Source organism: Phocoena phocoena, chromosome 13, assembly GCF_963924675.1.
Source record: "Phocoena phocoena chromosome 13, mPhoPho1.1, whole genome shotgun sequence".
In the NCBI taxonomy this organism is placed as follows: Eukaryota; Metazoa; Chordata; class Mammalia; order Artiodactyla; family Phocoenidae; genus Phocoena; species Phocoena phocoena.
Genome location: NC_089231.1, coordinates 64325425 through 64343491, shown reverse-complemented (window position 1 = coordinate 64343491; position 18067 = coordinate 64325425). Strand labels below are relative to the sequence as shown.

General features: G+C 55.0%; 2 protein-coding genes across 4 annotated transcripts in view; one reads left to right on the top strand and one right to left on the bottom strand.

Annotated features, from left to right (window-relative positions):
• PI4KA (phosphatidylinositol 4-kinase alpha) overlaps positions 1-18067 on the bottom strand; it is a 94600-nt gene that overhangs the window by 25229 nt on the left and 51304 nt on the right. For all 3 annotated transcript variants that reach the window (XM_065889925.1, XM_065889924.1, XM_065889923.1), the window contains 4 exons: positions 6675-6783; positions 6210-6346; positions 5903-6036; positions 3558-3640 (listed from right to left, as the gene is read on the bottom strand). In XM_065889925.1, coding sequence (XP_065745997.1) covers positions 3558-3640; positions 5903-6036; positions 6210-6346; positions 6675-6783 — 463 coding nt within the window. The remainder of the gene's footprint in view (positions 1-3557; positions 3641-5902; positions 6037-6209; positions 6347-6674; positions 6784-18067) is intronic.
• SERPIND1 (serpin family D member 1) lies at positions 11162-17385 on the top strand. Its single transcript, XM_065890148.1, has 4 exons — positions 11162-12041; positions 14940-15213; positions 16645-16789; positions 17194-17385. The coding sequence occupies exons 1-4, from the start codon at positions 11162-11164 to the stop codon at positions 17383-17385; spliced, it is 1491 nt and encodes a 496-aa protein (XP_065746220.1).

Genomic DNA, 18067 nt, shown 5'->3' with positions numbered 1-18067 from the left:
GGCAGGGCATCAGCAGAGGGGACCACCGTCTCATCTGTCGCTGATACAACACTCCCCCAAACTCTCAGCTTTACTTGCATTTCCCCCCATGGCCCCCTTTCTGTCCCGGGACCCAGTCCAGGGCACCCCTTGGCATCCGCTCAGCACGGCTCTGAGCCCAGTAGTCTGTGCTGATTCCTTAGGCTTTCCAGTCTTTCTGTCCTCCCCACTTCTAAAGGGCACAGGCATCTTGTAGGGTGCCCCTCAATCAAGGTGTGTGTGATGATTGCTCATGCCTGGACCAAGCTCATGGGATTTTAGATGAAATGCCCTCCTGGTCGCATCTTATGGGGGTAGGGTGAAGTCGGTGCCCCCGTCACTGGTGGGCTGGCCCTGAATGCTCCCTCTACCCTCAGATGTGAGTCCCCAGGTCCAGCCCTCACTCTGGGGCAGGGAGTGGGGGGCAGCGGCTCCCGAGAACCTGTACACGTCAAGCTGCGCAGAGCCCCCCACTTCTCCTGGAAACCATCTATCAGTGTGTTCTGTGGCAGCTGTCCCTCTGGTTCTTGTCGACATTTTCTATCTTCCACATTCTTTCTCCTTTTAGCAACTGGAATTCCACCTGAAGGCATGTCCCTCCCCGTGTTTTGTTTATTCAACCGTCTAGTCAGTAGGGACTCACGAATGCTCATCATTTGTGTGGCTGCTCCCTCTGGTTGGCTCCTGGGCCCTGCAACACACCTCCCCACCTTCTCCTTCTCTCTTTTTCCTCTTGTTTCGGCATGACCTTACTTTCTGGCCCTGCAAGGTGCCTGGGTTCAGCCTATACTCTCCCTGCCCCAGCTCTCCCTAGAGTCACCATTCCTCCACGGAGCCCAGGTTCCTTCTACTGGAGAACAGTGTTCTGAGACCAAGATCTGGGCACTGGGTGTGGTCAGTGCTGATGGGGTAGAGCAGAGTTTTAAAAACAACAGTAGGAGAACCACAGTGTTGGTGAGAGAACTGTGAGAAAACACCAACGTTTCCTCCACGACACACCTTGTGTAGCTAGGACGGTTGGTTGGTGGCCATCCCTGTGCTGCCAGCGGAGGGGGGCTTCCAGGCCCCCCACTGTCCTTCCTCGCCAGCCCCACAGGAGTCAAACCAACCTCTGGACTGTTGTGCAGGGTCACATGGAGCAGCACCTCACAGTCCCTGAGGTGATTTCTCAAAAGATTTCTCCAAGGACTGATTTTTCAACAGAAGAAAAAAATGGTACCCGAGACACCTGGGAGTTAGTTCTCCATTAGCAAGAACAAGCTGCTCAAGTCGTCAGTGTGCTGATGGTGCTGGCGTGGGAAGGACTCCTCACTACTTTTTTTTTCGTTTAATTTATTCATTTTTATTTATTTATTTGGTTGCGCCGGGTCTTAGTTGCAGCAGTTGGGCTCCTTAGTTGTGGCTCACAGGCTCCTTAGTTGCGGCAGGCAGGCTCCTTAGTTGCGCCATGCAAACTCTTAGTTGCGGCATGCATGCAGGATCTAGTTCCCTGACCAGGGGTCGAACCTGGGCCCCCTGCATCGAACCCCTCCCCCCTGGGAGCTCAGAGTCCTATCCACTGTGCCACCAGGGAAGTCCTAAGACTCCTCACTACTAACTGTATCAATGCCAAATTTATTAACCTTAGAATCGTTACTCAGCATTCCTCAAAACATTTTCCCACACTGTTAATCAACCAGACCTTGTGGATCTAGCAAATCAAGGATGCTTGTAAAAAAAAAAAAAATCATCCATCCAAGGGCACTTGGAGAGTAAATTAGAAGAATGTGTAAAAAAGAGTAAATCCATTGAATAATCTGTTCAGACTGGGGAATATCTGCAGGTATGTGTTCACTGACTCCAGGAAATTTCAGAAAGCATGATTCAAAAAAATGACTTTAAGAATAGTAAAACACTGTTCATTGAATCTGAAAAGCTAATTCTTTTTGCAATCAATCAATAAAAACAATATTTGTTTTAAAAGATTCTATAACATAACTTCATGAATAATTTCTTCCTAACATTTTAGGAACTAATTTAGTTTCTTAAAAACTTTTATTCTGAGAATACTTGAAATGATTGCTAATACCATTTACTGAATAAATGCATTATTACATGAGATACATTAAAAAATCTGTGGATTGAGCATACTAAATTTCATCAAATATTTAAACACATTTATAAACTCCATCATATTCTTCTAAGCATTTAATTAAAGCACAGGTCTAATATTTCAGTCTCTTCAATTTTTAAATACCTTATAAATCAGCACATAGACCAACACAATGATGCTACAATTTATCGTGTCCTTATACTAAAACTGGTAAACAGTGCCAGTACCATGCATTTAATTTTTTTTCTTTGCTGCCTCAATTTTAATATCTCTTCATGTTTTAATTCCTATTCTTATCTTAGGTTCACCTCAGTAGGGTTTTGGTGATGGGCACATTTTGATACCCTAGAGAGGTTAATTCTGTTTCTGTCTCCCTGGGAGTATCGTCCTGTTGGGACTGGTCACGCCGAGGCCCTGTGAGCCCAGGGTCTGAGGACACTGCATCCTGGGACTTGTAAGTCCTCATGTTTCACACAGACTTTTGTATCCTGAAACTTTCCCGGAAAAGAAGGATGCAGTCTTAAATCAGATGTGGCCCACAGGTCCTGGCCTGCTGGAAACGTGTGGTAGTGAGTGGGGTCTCCTTGTGGGCAGCAGGCCTGCTGAGGCGTGGAGCCCCCATGGCAAGAAGCAGGATGCCCCCCAGCGAGCTCTCTGCTCTCCACTAATGAGTGCCTCTAACAGGCTGCTCGCAGGACGTCTCTGCCCATCACCTGTTGGGCGCCCTTCCTACCTGGTCACTCTGAGACCAGGTGTGACCTTACACAGGTGCCCCGCCTCTCCCTGGACCATGCGGCTCTTTCTTGCTGCTCCCTCTTTCTTGATTGCATGAGAAAAACAACTACACGTCCCTACTTCACAAACACTTTAGTGGGAGAAACAAAATTATGATATCGTATATATAATTATATATAATATATATGTAATCTCCTAATGTATTTAGATACATACGTCCTAGTATATTTGCTCTTCTTTTAAACAAGATAATAGAAATACTGTATCCATGCTCGAATTCTGATAATCTGTTAGTTGGGAGCCCCTGCAGCCTGATTCTCAGTCCTCTCAGCCTGCCTCAGACGCCTGAGAAGCACTACTGCTCCCTGGCCAAAAGATGCCCCAGGTCCATCCAGACCGTCCAAGGAGCCCAGGGTCCCTCAGCAGAGGATGGTGTCTGGGACTGAAACCTGGGGGCTGGAGCACATCTGAGCATCAGTGCTTCTACTCTCGGGCCCCTGGCAGCAGAGGCAGAGCCAGAAAGATGTATATGTTTTAGAGTCAAATTTTTTTTTTTTTTTTTTAGAGTCAAACGTTTTATACTGATCTTTCCAATGTAGTACATAGCCTCATGAAACTATTTTCTTGACACAGACAGAAAACAGGATGCAGTATTCTTTTTTACACTATTAAATCTCAGTTCATTATGAGAAGCCCGCAGGAGTCAACTTACCAGACTTGTCTTTCTGAATAGCTTTATCCTCAAAGTAGCAGAACATTACCTGGAAGCGGTCAGGATCTGTCGAGCGCAGGACCCTACAGGGAACAGCTCAGAGTGAGTCTGAAGCTCTGATCCCCCAGCAAATGGAATGCTGCCCGGGCGGATGAGGCTGTGAGGGCAGCCACCCCCTGTGAGCCAGGGGTTTTAAAGGTCACATGCACAAGGTCCTAACAGCACCGGCTGCATGTCCATCAGCCAACGGCGCATCAGGCAGCCACCAAAATGAGAGGCAGCTCTCTGTGCTGCTACAGAATATTCGAGACTTCCGGCTGGGAGGAAAGGGCGAGGTGCAGCGGGACAGGTGTGAACAGGTATGATCCCACATCCCGCTGTGTGCAGGTGGGATACACGCATGAGCACGTGGCTGATTTCTAGAAGGGAAAGATAAGAGACGGCAACAGGGGGCCTCTCTGGACGCAGGGCCAGCAAACGGAGACATGCATTTCTCCTCCTTAGCATCTTTTCTACCATCCAATGCTTTTCTTCTCTATTCTGTTTTACGCACCATGGACATTTTTACACGTAAAACAATATCCCTACCCTTGAGGAAAAAAGGAAGAGAAAGGAAAGGAAGGCATGTGCTTGAACCAGGGCCCCGGTACAGGGCACTTGGCATCTGGGGCTCCACTGAGACGGCCAGGCGCGAGCTCAGCAGTGCGCGTGGATGACGTCCGCACCCACCCTCTCAGATTAAGGCTCCGGCGCCGGGGGCTCAAGCGCAGACACTCTCCAGCGCCCTTGTGCACATGGCGAGAATGTGTGCTGTTGTCTGAAAGCTCTCCTGATAACTGGTGACTGGGATCTAAGCCAGGCTCTGGACTAAAGGCTTCAGGGCTGCTTCTCGGTGCTGACAGGAGTCCAGGGGACCTGGCAGGCAGCCTCGGGCAAGAGCTGGGCTCTCAGAACCGCCTGCCAACTAGAGAGCCTGCCCGAGAGCCCTGGGTCACCATGGGGCACACCGGGGAGTGGACACAGCCCACAGCCCTGCCGGCAGGTGCTGGAGGCCGAGGGGGCCCAGAGGCCTCTCCTGGAGCTACACGTGCCAGGATTAGACCCAGGCTTTTGCTGTCTTGGTTTGGCTTCGTTTTTCTGTGAAAATATATTCTTTGTAAAAAAAAAAAGACCAGAAGGAACGATACTAACCACTATGGATGGTGCTAGTGAGCAGAGTGGGTTTCTTCCCTCAACTATTTCCACAGTTTTGTATAATGTTCTCCTATTACTTATACAACTGAAAAAAAAATGTGTAATGAAAAAAGAAAAGTCAAAGCTCCCTTGGCTGTGGGGACTCTGGGACTGCCGGGAGGAGGGGACTGAGGGTGGGAGGACTCACTCCCACTCACCCAAAACAGCTTCCATCTGGTTTATATGTCAAGCTTCCAAGCAAGATCCAATCTACCGGAGGGTCTCGTGGCACCAAATAAAGGTTAAATAAAGTAGTGGCGTTGTCCAAACATCCCTCGCTTTAAGAATCAATACTTTGTTTTAAGTGGTTTGAAAAAGACCTTATTCTGTATCTAACTGCACCTGTCTTGTGACCTAAACAAATGTCCTCCTGCAGCCCCCCACAGCGGGTCCACAGGGTGGGCGGCTGGGCTCTGGACGTCCTGCTGCTGCTTCCAGTCTCCCTTTACAGGGAGGCAGCAGGCACTGCCCTGGAGACGATGTCGGTCTCAGGCCAAATCAGGGACCGTGACCTTGGGCAGCTTCTTTGAGCGCCTGGGCCCTGGTTCCCTCCTGTGAAGTGGGGTGTACAGTGCCCACCTTGTGGGCTTGCTGGGGGGGCCTGTCAGCGCATGGAGCTCGTGCAGCGCCTGTGGGGCCGGTGCTCCATCCATGTTAGTACTTCTAGCTGTCAGCTCCCTGTGGTTGCAGAGGCGTCCTGAGTGTCAGGTGCCCAGAGGACTGTGTGGAGCAGCCCCCCCACTTCCCGTTTGCTGTCTGTGCTCCAATGTGGTCCTGGAACCAGCCTGGGGGGTGCCTTAGAGCGTCTCAAAGAGGGCTGGTTCCCGGCAGAGGCTCCGATCCGTCAAGTGCACTGAGTTGGTGGCAGCTCTGGTGACAGCTCAGAACCTGTTCCCTTGGGGAGGTGGCACCAGCGTCAGACCCCTGGTGTGTTACTACACGTGGCATCCAATGATCAGGAAGGATAAGCACAGGAGAAGAGCAGAAGGGGCTGGGGGTGGTTTTTCTAAGACAGCTTACTTGTTAGGAGGAACTGAGAAAAGCCCAAGCCTGGAAGGAACACAAACGTAAAACCAGCTCAAGCGGGGGTACGGGTGGCGAAGCTCACATACCTCATGTATTCCAGCCGGTAAACGGACAGAAGGTAGGTGGACATGGCGAAGTCCAGCTTGTTGATGAGGGCGGACACCTCGGGGGCCGGGTCCAGCAGGTTGATGATGGTGCTACGGAGCTCGCTCAGCTCGGCCTAGGGACAAATGCCAGGACTGCTTGGGCACGGGTGGGCGTGGCTGCTCCCCCAGATGCAAATCCCAGGGCCGGGCCCGTGAACCAGACATGCAAGACTGGCCCTCACTGTCCCAGAGGGCTTCCCGAAACCCTGCCCGGTACCACCCGTCTTTGGCAGGCAGGCATCCTTACGGGGGTGACTGTGTCGTTCTTCATGGCTGAGTTGTACTGGAGGACAGACCGCAGGGGCTCTTTGCTGGGAAAGGTGAGCAGGGGGGACTTGGTGGCTATTTCACAGACGCCCTCGTACCACTCTTCTGGCCAGAGTCCTGCAAGAGAGCATGGGCTGAGGTGCCTCCTGGCTCGAGAAGAGCTCTGGCGGGGCCCACGCTGAGCTTCTGGAGTTGTGGGTCCTCTGGTTGAGCCACTGTCCCAAATATGTGGCATAGAAACGAGTGTGTTTCCTAATGGGGGCAGGTTTCCCTAAGGTATGTGGTGTTCCCAGAACCCTAAACGACTTCGGGAAGTGTTCCCTGAGGAGGCGGCAGCCGCACTGGGCCTGTCTTGTGCGTGGGCACAGGCACCATTAGGTCGGGCCCTTTCGCATCTTGGTCCTTACTCTGCACTGTCCTCCCTGGGGCAGCAAACGTCCCCTACCTGACCCCTCCACGGCAAATCCCATCAGCACAGAATAGAGCCAGAAATCCCGGAAGAGCTTCTGCAACCGCGGCTTCGCTTCTTTGATGGGCAGCAACCGCCGGGTGAGCTGATGGGCCGAGGAGAGAGGGAGAGAAGGTGGTTACCTGCATATGAACCTGACACCTACAGGCGTAAGCTTGAGATCCATTCTCCAGGCTTCTTCTCAGAGAACAGGTCAGTCAGACTGGACAGGAGAAGGCACAGGGCACAGTAACCAGCAGCCCTCAGAGAGCTCACCCAGAAACGCTCCTGAGCCTCTTGTATGCAGGGCGGGCTCTGCACTGGGAGGGAAAAGCCCTTTGGCCTCATCGGGAGGCAGACAAGCAGCAACCCAGAGTTCCTGGGGACCCAGGGATGGGGTGCTTGGTGTTCACAGGCGGGCAGGAAACAGGGAGCAGCCGCCTGGCCACAGAAGCACCAGGTCCAAGGGCCGGAACCATGGCGGGCGGGGCAGTGACCTTGGGCAGAACCACAGGGTGTGAAGCAGGTAAAAGCAGAGTGCTCGGGGGCAGGGGTGAGGCTGGAGTCCCTGCGTCCCTGTCCCCATGGTGTCCCACCCAGTGCGTGGCAGGGGAAGGCGCCTTGGGTATGGAAAATGGTTATGTGTGCACAACGCCTGGTGGACAGGTGGACCCTCCAGAGTCCCCAGCAGAGGTCGAGCCCCCACACAGCGCTAACTAACCTGCAGCGAGGGGTGCTCAGCGGTCCAAATGCTTATGATCTATGAGTGCCAAGTATGGGCTAGGTGCTGGCCAGGGTTTGCCTCCTGCCAGGGCCCAGGTTCGACTCCTGGTCAGGGAACTAAGATCCTGCAAATAGTGCGGCGTGACCAAAAAAACCCCCCAAAAAACCACCACAAACTAAAAATAGAAATGATCACGGTGCCACGGCCCTCTGCGAACACCTGAGTGGATGTGAGCATGGGAAGCACCACAGTACGGCCCTGGCTATCCCACAACGGACAGCAAAGCGGGGCTGCATGTCCTGCAGATGGCAGACAGGCCCGGGCCAGGGTCTCCTGGTGCTCTGAGTCTCTACCTGCACCCTCCCCTCCACTGTCCATGGAGGGACAGCTCACAGGAGGGTGGGGACACCTTGCCTAGCAGGCACGTCACCCCAGAGCCCAGGATGAGGTCGGGAGCTGCGATCACTTAGAGGAAGAACTCGGAGCTGGAAGACACGAGAGGAGCCCTCCCATGTCCAGGGGAGCATCAGAGCCGCCGCCCCCGACGCAACCAAGCCCTGGGCCACAGAGTGTCCTGGCTGCTCCTGTAAGCTCATCCACACAGAGACGGTCAGGCCTCCAAACACTGGGAGTCACAAGCCACTCGGCAGTGACTAAAGACACAACGAGGGCTTTGTGCTGACAAAGCTAGTTGAGCGGTGTTTGATCTGGGATGTATTTACTTTGGAAAACACGACAGCAGTCCGGCACCAAAGGTCACACTGAAGCCTGCTGGTGACTTTGGCCGATTCTGCCCCTGCAAAGCCAGTTCTCAGCAGCACAGAGGTGAGTAGGTTTCTAACGTTTCTGCCGATTATGAATTATTATTTGAGGTGGTTAGAGATGGGTAACTGATTTGCTTCCCTATCCAACTACATTCAAACGCTCTCTACACCATCTTAGAAAGGGTAAGAGGTTTTGTTAAGCTGCCTATGATAACATTCTGTCAGTTACGCTAGTGGGACTGTCAGCCAACCGGGGAGGAGGGACTGCGCTAGGTTAAGGACCTGAACTGGGAATGGTGCTGGGGGCTGTGGGCGGGCACCCTAGTTCTGGGGCATCACAAATGGTTCAGAAAAATGACGCGTGTCATACACGCGCACACACACGTACGTAGAGAGACCTGGCAAGTCTGGAGACGCGGGTACAGGGTGGGTGTTCTCTGTGCTGTGCTTTCAACTCGTTTGTGAGCCTGAAGTTATTTCAACCTGAAGACTGTCCACAGCTCCATTACCCCCTCTCCGTCTGGGCCGGGAGACAGCAGCCAGGAGGAACGAGGGACCACAAAGCCCAGCCCCGCTCCACGCAGCCAGCCTGAGAAGGCGCCATAGGAAATGCCCATAAAAACAAACTTTCGAATGATTTCCCTTTAAAAAATACTGCTTCTCTTCAAAGATAGTAATCTGGATTTAAACACAACCTAGTGATAATTTTAAAGTATCTTCTTTAACTCTTGTGATACTAAATGGCAAAACAACAGGAAGATTTACCTTTCAGGTACCTAATTTTTTACCACATAAAATGAGATATATTATGAGATACCTTCTGCTTCCTCTGATGAGAGCATAATGCAAAGTGTTTTGGGCTTTTCATCGTGTAATACAGGAATAGGAAGAGTACAAGAAGCTTCCACACTTACTATCTGAATACAAGAGCAAAAAGATACGAATGTTTTCAACCTCTGCCTCCCTATCTGGTCTCAGATTCCTTTTCCTGAACTTTTATTTATTCAAGTTGGGTTTTTTAAAGCTTTTTTTTTTTTTTTTTTTTTGCGGTACGCAGGCCTCTCATTGTTGTGGCCTCTCCCGTTGCGGAGCACAGGCTCCGGACGCGCAGGCTCAGCGGCCATGGCTCATGGGCCCAGCCGCTCCGCGGCACATGGGATCTTCCCGGACCGGGGCACGAACCCATGTCCCCTGCATCGGCAGGTGGACTCTCAACCACTGCGCCACCAGGGAAGCCCTTAAAGCTTATTTTAACCTAAGAAGGATACTTTCAAGTGTAGCCTAGCAAGAAGACCTCTTCTTTTCTCACTTTTTCAGTGTCTTGCCATCAATACCCACGCCCAATTCTACCCAGAACCTTGGCCCGGTTCCGCCGGCAGCCACACACATTACACACTGTGTCCTGAGTGCAGGCAACGTGTGTGGCAGCCTCGGCTATGGGCTGGGGGGAGGGAAGGGAACAGGAAAAGACAACAGACAGTTTTAAGTCAGAAACCATGTGACTTTCCCTCTCCAAAATGTTGTGATTAGAGGAGTGTGCAAGCTGACTGTGTTAAGAGTGCTGCAGGGAAGAGCCGAGGTGGGAACTGGGGCAGGGACAATGGTGCTGGCACTCCAGGCCAAACGGGCAGAGCCCTGGACACAGGGAAGGGCTCCACTAACCAGGGTCTAATCTAGTCACTGGCACACTCAGGCAGGCTCAGCACCCCCGATACGCACAATGCTCTGCGCGGGGAGCTGAGTCACCAAAGCCCCTGGTCCAGCACCGGCACCCAGAAGAGGCTCTGCTGAGAGTCACTGCCATTGCCAGCACACCATCTTCAGGCCTAACAAGTCCCAATATTTACCTAATAGGAGCCAGTGATTCTTACCTGGCCTGGAGGGGAAGCAGACATTCTGGTCCTCAAAAACGTACCAGATGGTCACATACATGACAAACCTGACAAGACACTCTCCTCTTTCTGAGGTGATTAGAAGGGATGCTGGGATCTTGCATGACTGAGCAGCAGTATAAACACCTGCTGTCACTGTCCTGGACACACAGAAGCATCGAATAATAGCTCATTTCCCAGGACGCAATTCACAACCAGGAAGGAAGCAAGAGAAGGACAAAGCCGTCTGGCAGCCAAACTGACGTGACAGAGGGAGGGATGGGAGACAGATGGCTCATCCCACAGTATCTGTTAAAAACGTGCCTTGTTTACTTAAATAGAGGGAGCGCCCCTCAGGCCTTCAGTAAGAGCTTTCTGACAGCACCCTCACCTAGACCCTATACACCTGGTGAGACTATTTGTAACCCCAGCCAGAAACACTTCAGTGGGAGAGCTCTAGTCCCTCCTGACAGCAGTGGGAGCCGACTGACAGACACAAGGAGAAAACGTACACCTGCAGCGAGCTGTACCCTCATCCCCCATGGCTGCAGGAAGACCGGCACCCACCATGTCCACTGGGCCCCCAGGTGATCCCTGCACTGCAGACACAGTCCAAATCACACAGATTAAACCACCCCAAATAACTGCTAGTGCAGGAGGAGGAGCCTCAGCCTGCCTGGCACCACCCCCCCGCCCCCCACCTGGCAGTGTCCTTGTGAGCCATGCTTTACTGCACATGGGCCCCCATCCGGCTGGGGTACCTGTGTGCCTCCAAGGCCCACCCAATATGTCATTTGAGGAAGGGACACAAAGTTCAGTGAATGAATGAAAAGGAAACTCCCTGGGGCCCCTGAGCCCTATGGTTTTGCACACTTTCAACAAGGGGTTCTGATCTGGGCCCAGGGGTCCTTCAGGCAAGTTCAAGAAGCCACACAAAATGTCAGGCGTCTGTTTTAACTTCAGCAGATCCTAAAATGGTTAGAGACTGGCACCCATGGGGCCCCTCCTGGGTCGTGGCCGGGGGCCTGCAGAGGTGTGTGTGTGAGTGTGTGGGGCAGGGAGGGGGCAGTCTGCCAGGCTGCCCTCACCACGTCCTACTCTCCCTCCAGCTCCAGCTCTGCCAGAATGCAGCACCTGCTGCACTCTCTCGTGGTGTCCCTCCTCCTGGTATCCGTGTGTGGGAACCTCGGCCCTCGGGGTCAGCCTGATAGCAGAGGGGGAGACCCCGAGTCTGCGGACCCCCGGTGGGGGCAGCTGAAGAGTGGAAACCTGAGCAGACCCCTCCTGCCTGCCGACTTCCACAAGGAGAACACAGTCACCAACGAGTGGATCGTGGATGGGGAAGAGGATGAGGACTACCTGGACCTGGAGAAGATCTTTGGGGAGGATGACGACTACATCGACGTCGTGGACGCGGTCTCGCCCGTGGACCCTGGGACTGGCGCCGGCAGCGTGCTCCAGCTCTTCCCGGGCAAGAGCCGCATACAGCGGCTCAACCTCCTCAACGCCAAGTTCGCTTTAGACCTCTACCGGGCGCTGAAGGAGCGGGTTGGTGCCTCAGACAATGTCTTCCTGGCGCCCGTAGGTGTGTCCACAGCCATGGCCATGCTCTCCCTGGGCCTGCGGGGGGACACCCACGAGCAGGTACACGCTGCCCTGCGCTTCACCGACTTCGTCAACGCCAGCACCACATACGAGCTGGGCACCGTCCACAACCTGTTCCGGAAGCTGACCCACCGCCTCTTCCGGAGGAATTTCGGGTACACGCTGCGGTCCGTCAGCGACCTGTACATTCAGAAGCAAGTTCAAGTCTTGGACGACTTCAGAGCCAAGGTCCGACAGTACTACTTTGCCGAGGTCCGGGCAGCTGACTTCTCTGATCCTGCCTTCATCTCCCAAACCAACCAGCACATCTCGCGGCTCACCAAGGGCCTCATAAGAGACGTGCTGGAGGATGTGGACCCCGCGACTCAGATGATGCTCCTGAACTGCATCTACTTTAAAGGTAAGAGGTGGCGACATTTCTCAGGGCAGACGCGCGGGCGCTCTCAGCTCACAGGTGGGCCGAACTGCAGACTCTACCTCCATTCCCCTGGGAAACCCAGACACGGGGTCAGCTCGCAGGGACAGGGAAGGTCCTGATGAGGTGACAGGGCAGCTGACACTTAGAAACCCTACGCTTTACGCCTCGCCACAGCCTTGAGAGACCGCCACTGTTATGAGTGTCTCCATTTTACAGACAGGGAATTAAAATGCTGCTCTGCGGAGATGGCGGTAAGGGACAGAGCCAAGCTCCAGCCTCTGTTAGATCAGAATAACGCAAAAACCTTTCCAGCATCAGGTCAACCTGGATCTGAGCTTTTTCATTTCCCTTCCCAATGGACAAAAGGCTGAAGACAGGTTCACCCTGAGTAACTGACATTCACACCCCTACTCATTTCTAGGCAGGTGGGAGTGGGGAAATCAACCCTTATGTCTAGAGCAACTGTTCCAGGCCAGCACCAAGCACCGAGGCACTTCCTAAGGAGGACCCCTCCCCCACCGCCAACCACCCACACCTGCGCGTGAGCAACGCACGCACGCACACACACACACAGCCCCGGGACTCTAGAGATAAATGGGCACGAGTCTGTAAATACCAGGCCTCGCTTTTAAAATGCCCTGGTGATGGGGCTTCCCTGGTGGCGCTGTGGTTGAGAGTCTGCCTGCCGATGCAGGGGACACAGGTTCGTGCCCCGGTCCGGGAAGATCCCACATGCCACGGAGCGACTGGGCCCGTGAGCCATGGCCGCTGAGCCTGCGCATCCGGAGCCTGTGCTCCGCAATGGGAGAGGCCGCAACAGTGAGAGGCCCGCGTACCGCAAAAAAAAAAAAAAAAAAAAAAAAAAAGCCCTGGTGTGACCTGAGCCAGGAGAAACCTCTACTGCCCTCTACCTGCCCAGCAAGCCGAGGGCAGACATGAGGAGTGGGGTCACTGCACACTAGTGCGGTGACACGCAACCACTCTCCCCTCTGCCACCAAGGACTAGTGGGCACTGGCCAGGTCAGTCCCGGGAGGCCACGTTCCCTGGTCAGCTCCAGCACGGTTTACAGCAGTCCAGGGAGCCCCTCTCCTGGAAGTGGCTGAGGGGCAGTGGGGCCAGAGCACCCACCGGCCAGGACAACCACTCCGTGCCCAAGCCGAGGCCCCCAGCGGCTGTGCGGAATGCTGCCAAAGGGCAACGCAGGGGGAGGGAGCCAAGACAGGAGGAAGGGTTCAGAGGCTGAGCCAGACCCCTGCCTCCCCCGACGCCAGGCACAACGCCAGCCTCGCCGTGGGCAGGTCCAGGCCAAGGCTCCAACAGGCCCGTGACAGGCACACGGGACATGCTCAGTGAACACACACATGTCCTTTCATCCCTGGCTGGCGGGACAGGTTTGGGAATGAAAACTGGAGGTCAGCCCTGGTCTCACTCCCCTATCCGTGTGGCCTCGCAAGTCCCACTGTTACATGCTCAGTGGGTTTGATGTTGCCAGTGACACTTGAGAGCGATTTCCCGTGTTCAGGGGTGACTTTGACAGTGAGTGGGAGACCCCTGGGTGGCACCAAGGCCCTCAGCCCTCAGCCCTGCCAGCCTGTGGGCACCCCGACTTCCAGAGCCTCTGCCTCAGCGCAGTCAGTATTCAGAGCAGGCAGGGACACGTCCCAACATGGGAACCAGGGTCACGAAGACGGCAAACGTGGCAGCAGGGCACATGAATCCTTGCCCACACACCGGAAGGCTTGCTGGATCAGGGCTGGGAGTCAGAGAGATGAAACGCCAGCAGCACCAGCTCTCATGGGTGCATATCACAACAGCGTCTGGATGTGTAACTCTTAGCTCTAGCTCCCAAATCTCTATCACTACTTTGATTTTAATTTCAAATGTTACGAGCACTCTGTAAAACACAGTGAAAACAGAGGTTAGGCCTCAGGAGCAAAGGAAGGACAGAACCCGGGAGAGGCGGGGCGGCTGCAGCAAACCTGGGAAAGCCGTGGCTGGAGCCCAGGGGAAAGGGAGTCTCCCCCAGGGCAAATGGCACAATCTGGGGAAGGGGAGAGGCCAGGGACACCGCTCACACCCACCATGCACAGGGTGGCCCCCCACAGAGAGCTGCTTAGATGCCTGCCTCACGGGGCTGAGCAGCCCTGGACCCAGACCAGAGGCGGGCGGGCACTGCTGTTACGCCTCCCCCAGGAACCTCCTGCTTTTCTGACCCCCTGTGCCCCACCCACCAGCTAGAAACCTTGAACAGGTCACTTGGCTTCTCCCCTCTGCTTGCTCATCTGTGAGATGGGGGTGGTGAAAGCCCCGTCCCTCACGGTTGCTAGGAGACGAGGTAGCACAGGAAGGGGCTGGAGGAGGCCTGGCACATGACCAGTCTCACCAGTGGGCGGGCAGCCCTCACTTCCAGTTACTAGCATCTTAGAGCCACAAAGACATGTTCCCACTCGGGCACACAAAGCTGCCCCGAAATCCAAAGTGAAGGTGGCAATGGCAGTGCTGCCTCCCCAGGCATCCAGCCAGTCCTCATAGAGCTGATGGGAGCTCAGGGCCCTCATCTTACAGAGAGACACGCAGAGGCCCAGGCAAGGCAAGTGATGTGCTATTTAATGTCAGGATCTAACCCAGCATTCACCTGGTCTATTCACCCCATCTGCCCTCATCCGCTTCCTACGAGAAGCCTCTAAAACAGTGATTCTCAGTGTGGCGGGCGGGCCAGACCAGCAGCATCAGTATCGCCTGGGAACCAGTGAGAAACTTAAACTCCTGGCCCAAACCAGACCTGTGGGTTCATACGGTGGGGGTGGGCCATGCAGCCTGTTTGAACAAACCCTCTAAGAGAGCATTTAAACAAAAGCCCATTCCTGCTGACCTCACAGGGTCCTGGGTGAACAAATTCCCAGCGGAAATGACACACAACCACAACTTCAGGCTGAATGAGCGAGAGGTGGTCAAGGTCCCCATGATGCAGACCAAGGGGTCCTTCCTGGCGGCAAGCGACCAGGAGCTGGACTGCGATGTCCTGCGGCTGGAGTACATGGGGGGCATCAGCATGCTGGTGGTGGTCCCGCACAAGCTGTCCGGGATGAAGACTCTCGAGGCCCAGCTGAAGCCCCAAGTGGTGGAGAGATGGCAGAAGAGCATGACAAACAGGTGCCTCTGGGGCCAGGGGACTGGGGGCCCAAGGATGCTGGGGCTGCAGTCACTTTAGGGAAAGGGGCATGTGCCCCATGGGCCGCTGTGACTTCAGCCCGAACTTTCCACTTGGTGAGAGGAGACCAGAGAGCATTGGTGAGAAATGCACCTGTACTCTGTGATGTGGGGGCAGGAGCGACCCGGCTCTGCCACACACTTGCCCTGACCCCCTGGGGTCACTTGCTGTGGGCCTAGAACAAAGACAAGCCCCCAACCCAGTTTGAGAAGCCTCGAGGTGCTCCAAATCCCCTCAGGGCGTCACTTACCATCTGAGTCAGGACCACAGGTTGCGCTGAAGGCTCAGTGCAGGAAGGACGCACACGTCACCTCCCTGTCTTCCTGGATCCCGCCAGGCCCGAGTTAACAGCTGAACCTGGTCTGGGCCTCCTTTCAGGACCAGGATACAAGGAAATGCAACTGAGGGACAGGCAGGCTCTTAGGGGCAGGTCTGCCCAGGCAGCTGGGCAGGCACCAAGCCCTGTCACTTTCTCCTTAAAACCTGTTCTGTACCAGCCTCCTTCCTAACCTCACTGCCCACGACCTTCACCCTGAGCCAGCGGGGGCCTGACCGGCCTGCCGTCCCATGCTCCGTCTACCTGCCACCAGCCACCAGGCAGCATCCCCACCTCCCTCTTCCTGTGAACTCTCTGTGGACCCCCACGCACAGGATGCAGCCCTCTCGCTGCCCAGCCTGGCCCACACGCTGCTCTGCTCTCCCCTGCCCTCCTGCCCAGAGTCCTGCACTCCCTCCAGCAGGCCCTGCTCAGGGCCCCCAGATCTTGTCCCCCCTCCTCCAGGATGGCCCAGTGGTTAGGCCTGTTCTTGTCACTCGGACGCTAACAGGCAGTCTTTACACTTTGCTGCTTCACGTATGGGGTCCTGGCGCACCAAGAGGGAAGGAAGCTCCTGAGAAGGGGGCGCGTCTGGCATCTTAGCCCCACAAGCGCCGTCAAGGATGGAGAACGCTAGCACTGGCTGGTACAGAAAGCACTCTGTTTTTAAGTGCACTGACCTGCACTTCAGCTCCTTAAACAGTAAAATACCAAATGCCTGAAAGCAGGGACCCAAGTGAGAGAATGATGTCACATGTCTGAGCCATAAGCCAGTAACAGCTCTGCCCCCTGGCTGGTAGGACACAAACCATACAGTACCGAGGACATGACCGCACAGCAGTAACCATGCCTCAATTCTGAGTGCTGGGATTACAATGGGATGGTCTTTCCAAAATCCTCTACTGGCAGGACTAGGATATGCATTTTAAGAAGTGTTGTGTCAATTCTGTGGTACACGGACTGGAGGCGGTTGTGTGTGTTTATGGACGTTCAAGGGGAAACGTGATTCCTCTGCAACTTGCAGTTAGTAGAACCAGCCCTTCTCTTCCCTGACCAGGACACGGGAAGTACTCCTGCCCAAGTTCAAGCTAGAAAAGGACTACAACCTGGTGGAGGCCCTGCGGTCCCTGGGGGTCACAGCGCTGTTCGACAGGAACAGCAATATGACGGGGATCTCAGACCAGAGGATTGTCATCGACCTGGTAATGCCCGTCCTCTGCCCATCCCCATCCCGCCCCAGGTCTGCCCCCCTTGGAGCCCCTGCTGATACCAGAGAGAAGGCAGGTGCCCGGGAACACCCCAGCCCAGCAGGCCTACTATGGCAGAGGCCCCAGAGCATGAGCAGGCGGTTCTAGGGCCACGGTCCTGCCCGCAGAGTGCTGTGGGCAGCCCTGGGTGGCCATGGTGCACAGTGCCAAGGTGGCACCGCTCACACCACACTCAGCTGATGCGTGAGGACCGAGTCCCAAGGGCCATCCTGCCCAGCCACGTCCACGCCTCCCCTGCGCTCACTTGGTCCCTTCCCTGAAGAACACGAGACTACCCCCCCTTGCCCGTCTGTGAGTGACCACCGCTATCTGATAGCTTCCCTTTTGTCCTGACACAGTTCAAGCACCAAGGCACCATCATGGTGGACGAGGAGGGTACGCAGGCCGCGGCCGTGACCACTGTGGGGTTCATGCCATTGTCCACCCAGGTCCGCTTCAGCGTCGACCGGCCCTTCCTTTTCCTTGTGTATGAGCACCGCACGGGCTGCCTGCTCTTCCTGGGCCGGGTCGCCAACCCCACCAGGTCTTAGTGGTGGAGGCCGGGGCGTCTCGAGTGCTCTGGGGCATCCGCAATTCCATTTCCCTTCCAACAACGACCACGAGGAGCTGGGGCGGTGACCCCGTGGCTCAGGCCACCTTTCTGGGAGACATGGACGAAGGACCGCGATGCTTGCTACCATCAGGGCTGCAGAGCCCCGAGGTCACCGCAGCTGTAGCGCGGCAGCTGTCTCCTAGAGGGTGTTGGCGCCAGACAGACCAACTCCCTCCACCTCTCACAGCAAACCCCTCCCCGGGCCCAGCATCCCCCCTCCTCCACTCTGTCACCCAAAGCCTTTCCCCCCCAGGGCTTCCCACCTGACAGGGAACATGGGCAGGAGCTGCCCCCTCCCCAGAGTGCTGACAGTGAGCCCCCTCCCCAAGGCCCAGGGTGCCCTGGCCTCGGACTCAGTCCTCTCAAGGCCCAACCTCCTGAATTGAGGCTAAATGTCTCTGCACCTGCTTTCACCTCACGGCCGCCCAGAGGACGGCATGTACCCGTAGCCATGCCTTCCACCCTAGAGATAAATAAACATCACCACTTTTACTGGGTATAATTCTACTTTTATAAGGTCAGATAACTAAAAAAGGCCACATTCAAAATAGAAGACACCCCAGCAGTGCTAGACATCAACAGAGTGACCTGAGTGCCCAACAGTGACCCAGAGCAGGCAC

What these genes read in the sequence shown, in the direction of transcription:
- SERPIND1 (XM_065890148.1), top strand. Translation starts at nt 11,162, where the DNA reads ATGCAGCACCTGCTGCACTCTCTCGTGGTGTCCCTCCTCCTGGTATCC. An exon ending in GAACTGCATCTACTTTAAAG is followed by an intron (nt 12,042 to 14,939) that starts GTAAGAGGTGGC and finishes CTGACCTCACAG; the next exon opens with GGTCCTGGGTGAACAAATTC. An exon ending in AGAGGATTGTCATCGACCTG is followed by an intron (nt 16,790 to 17,193) that starts GTAATGCCCGTC and finishes GTCCTGACACAG; the next exon opens with TTCAAGCACCAAGGCACCAT.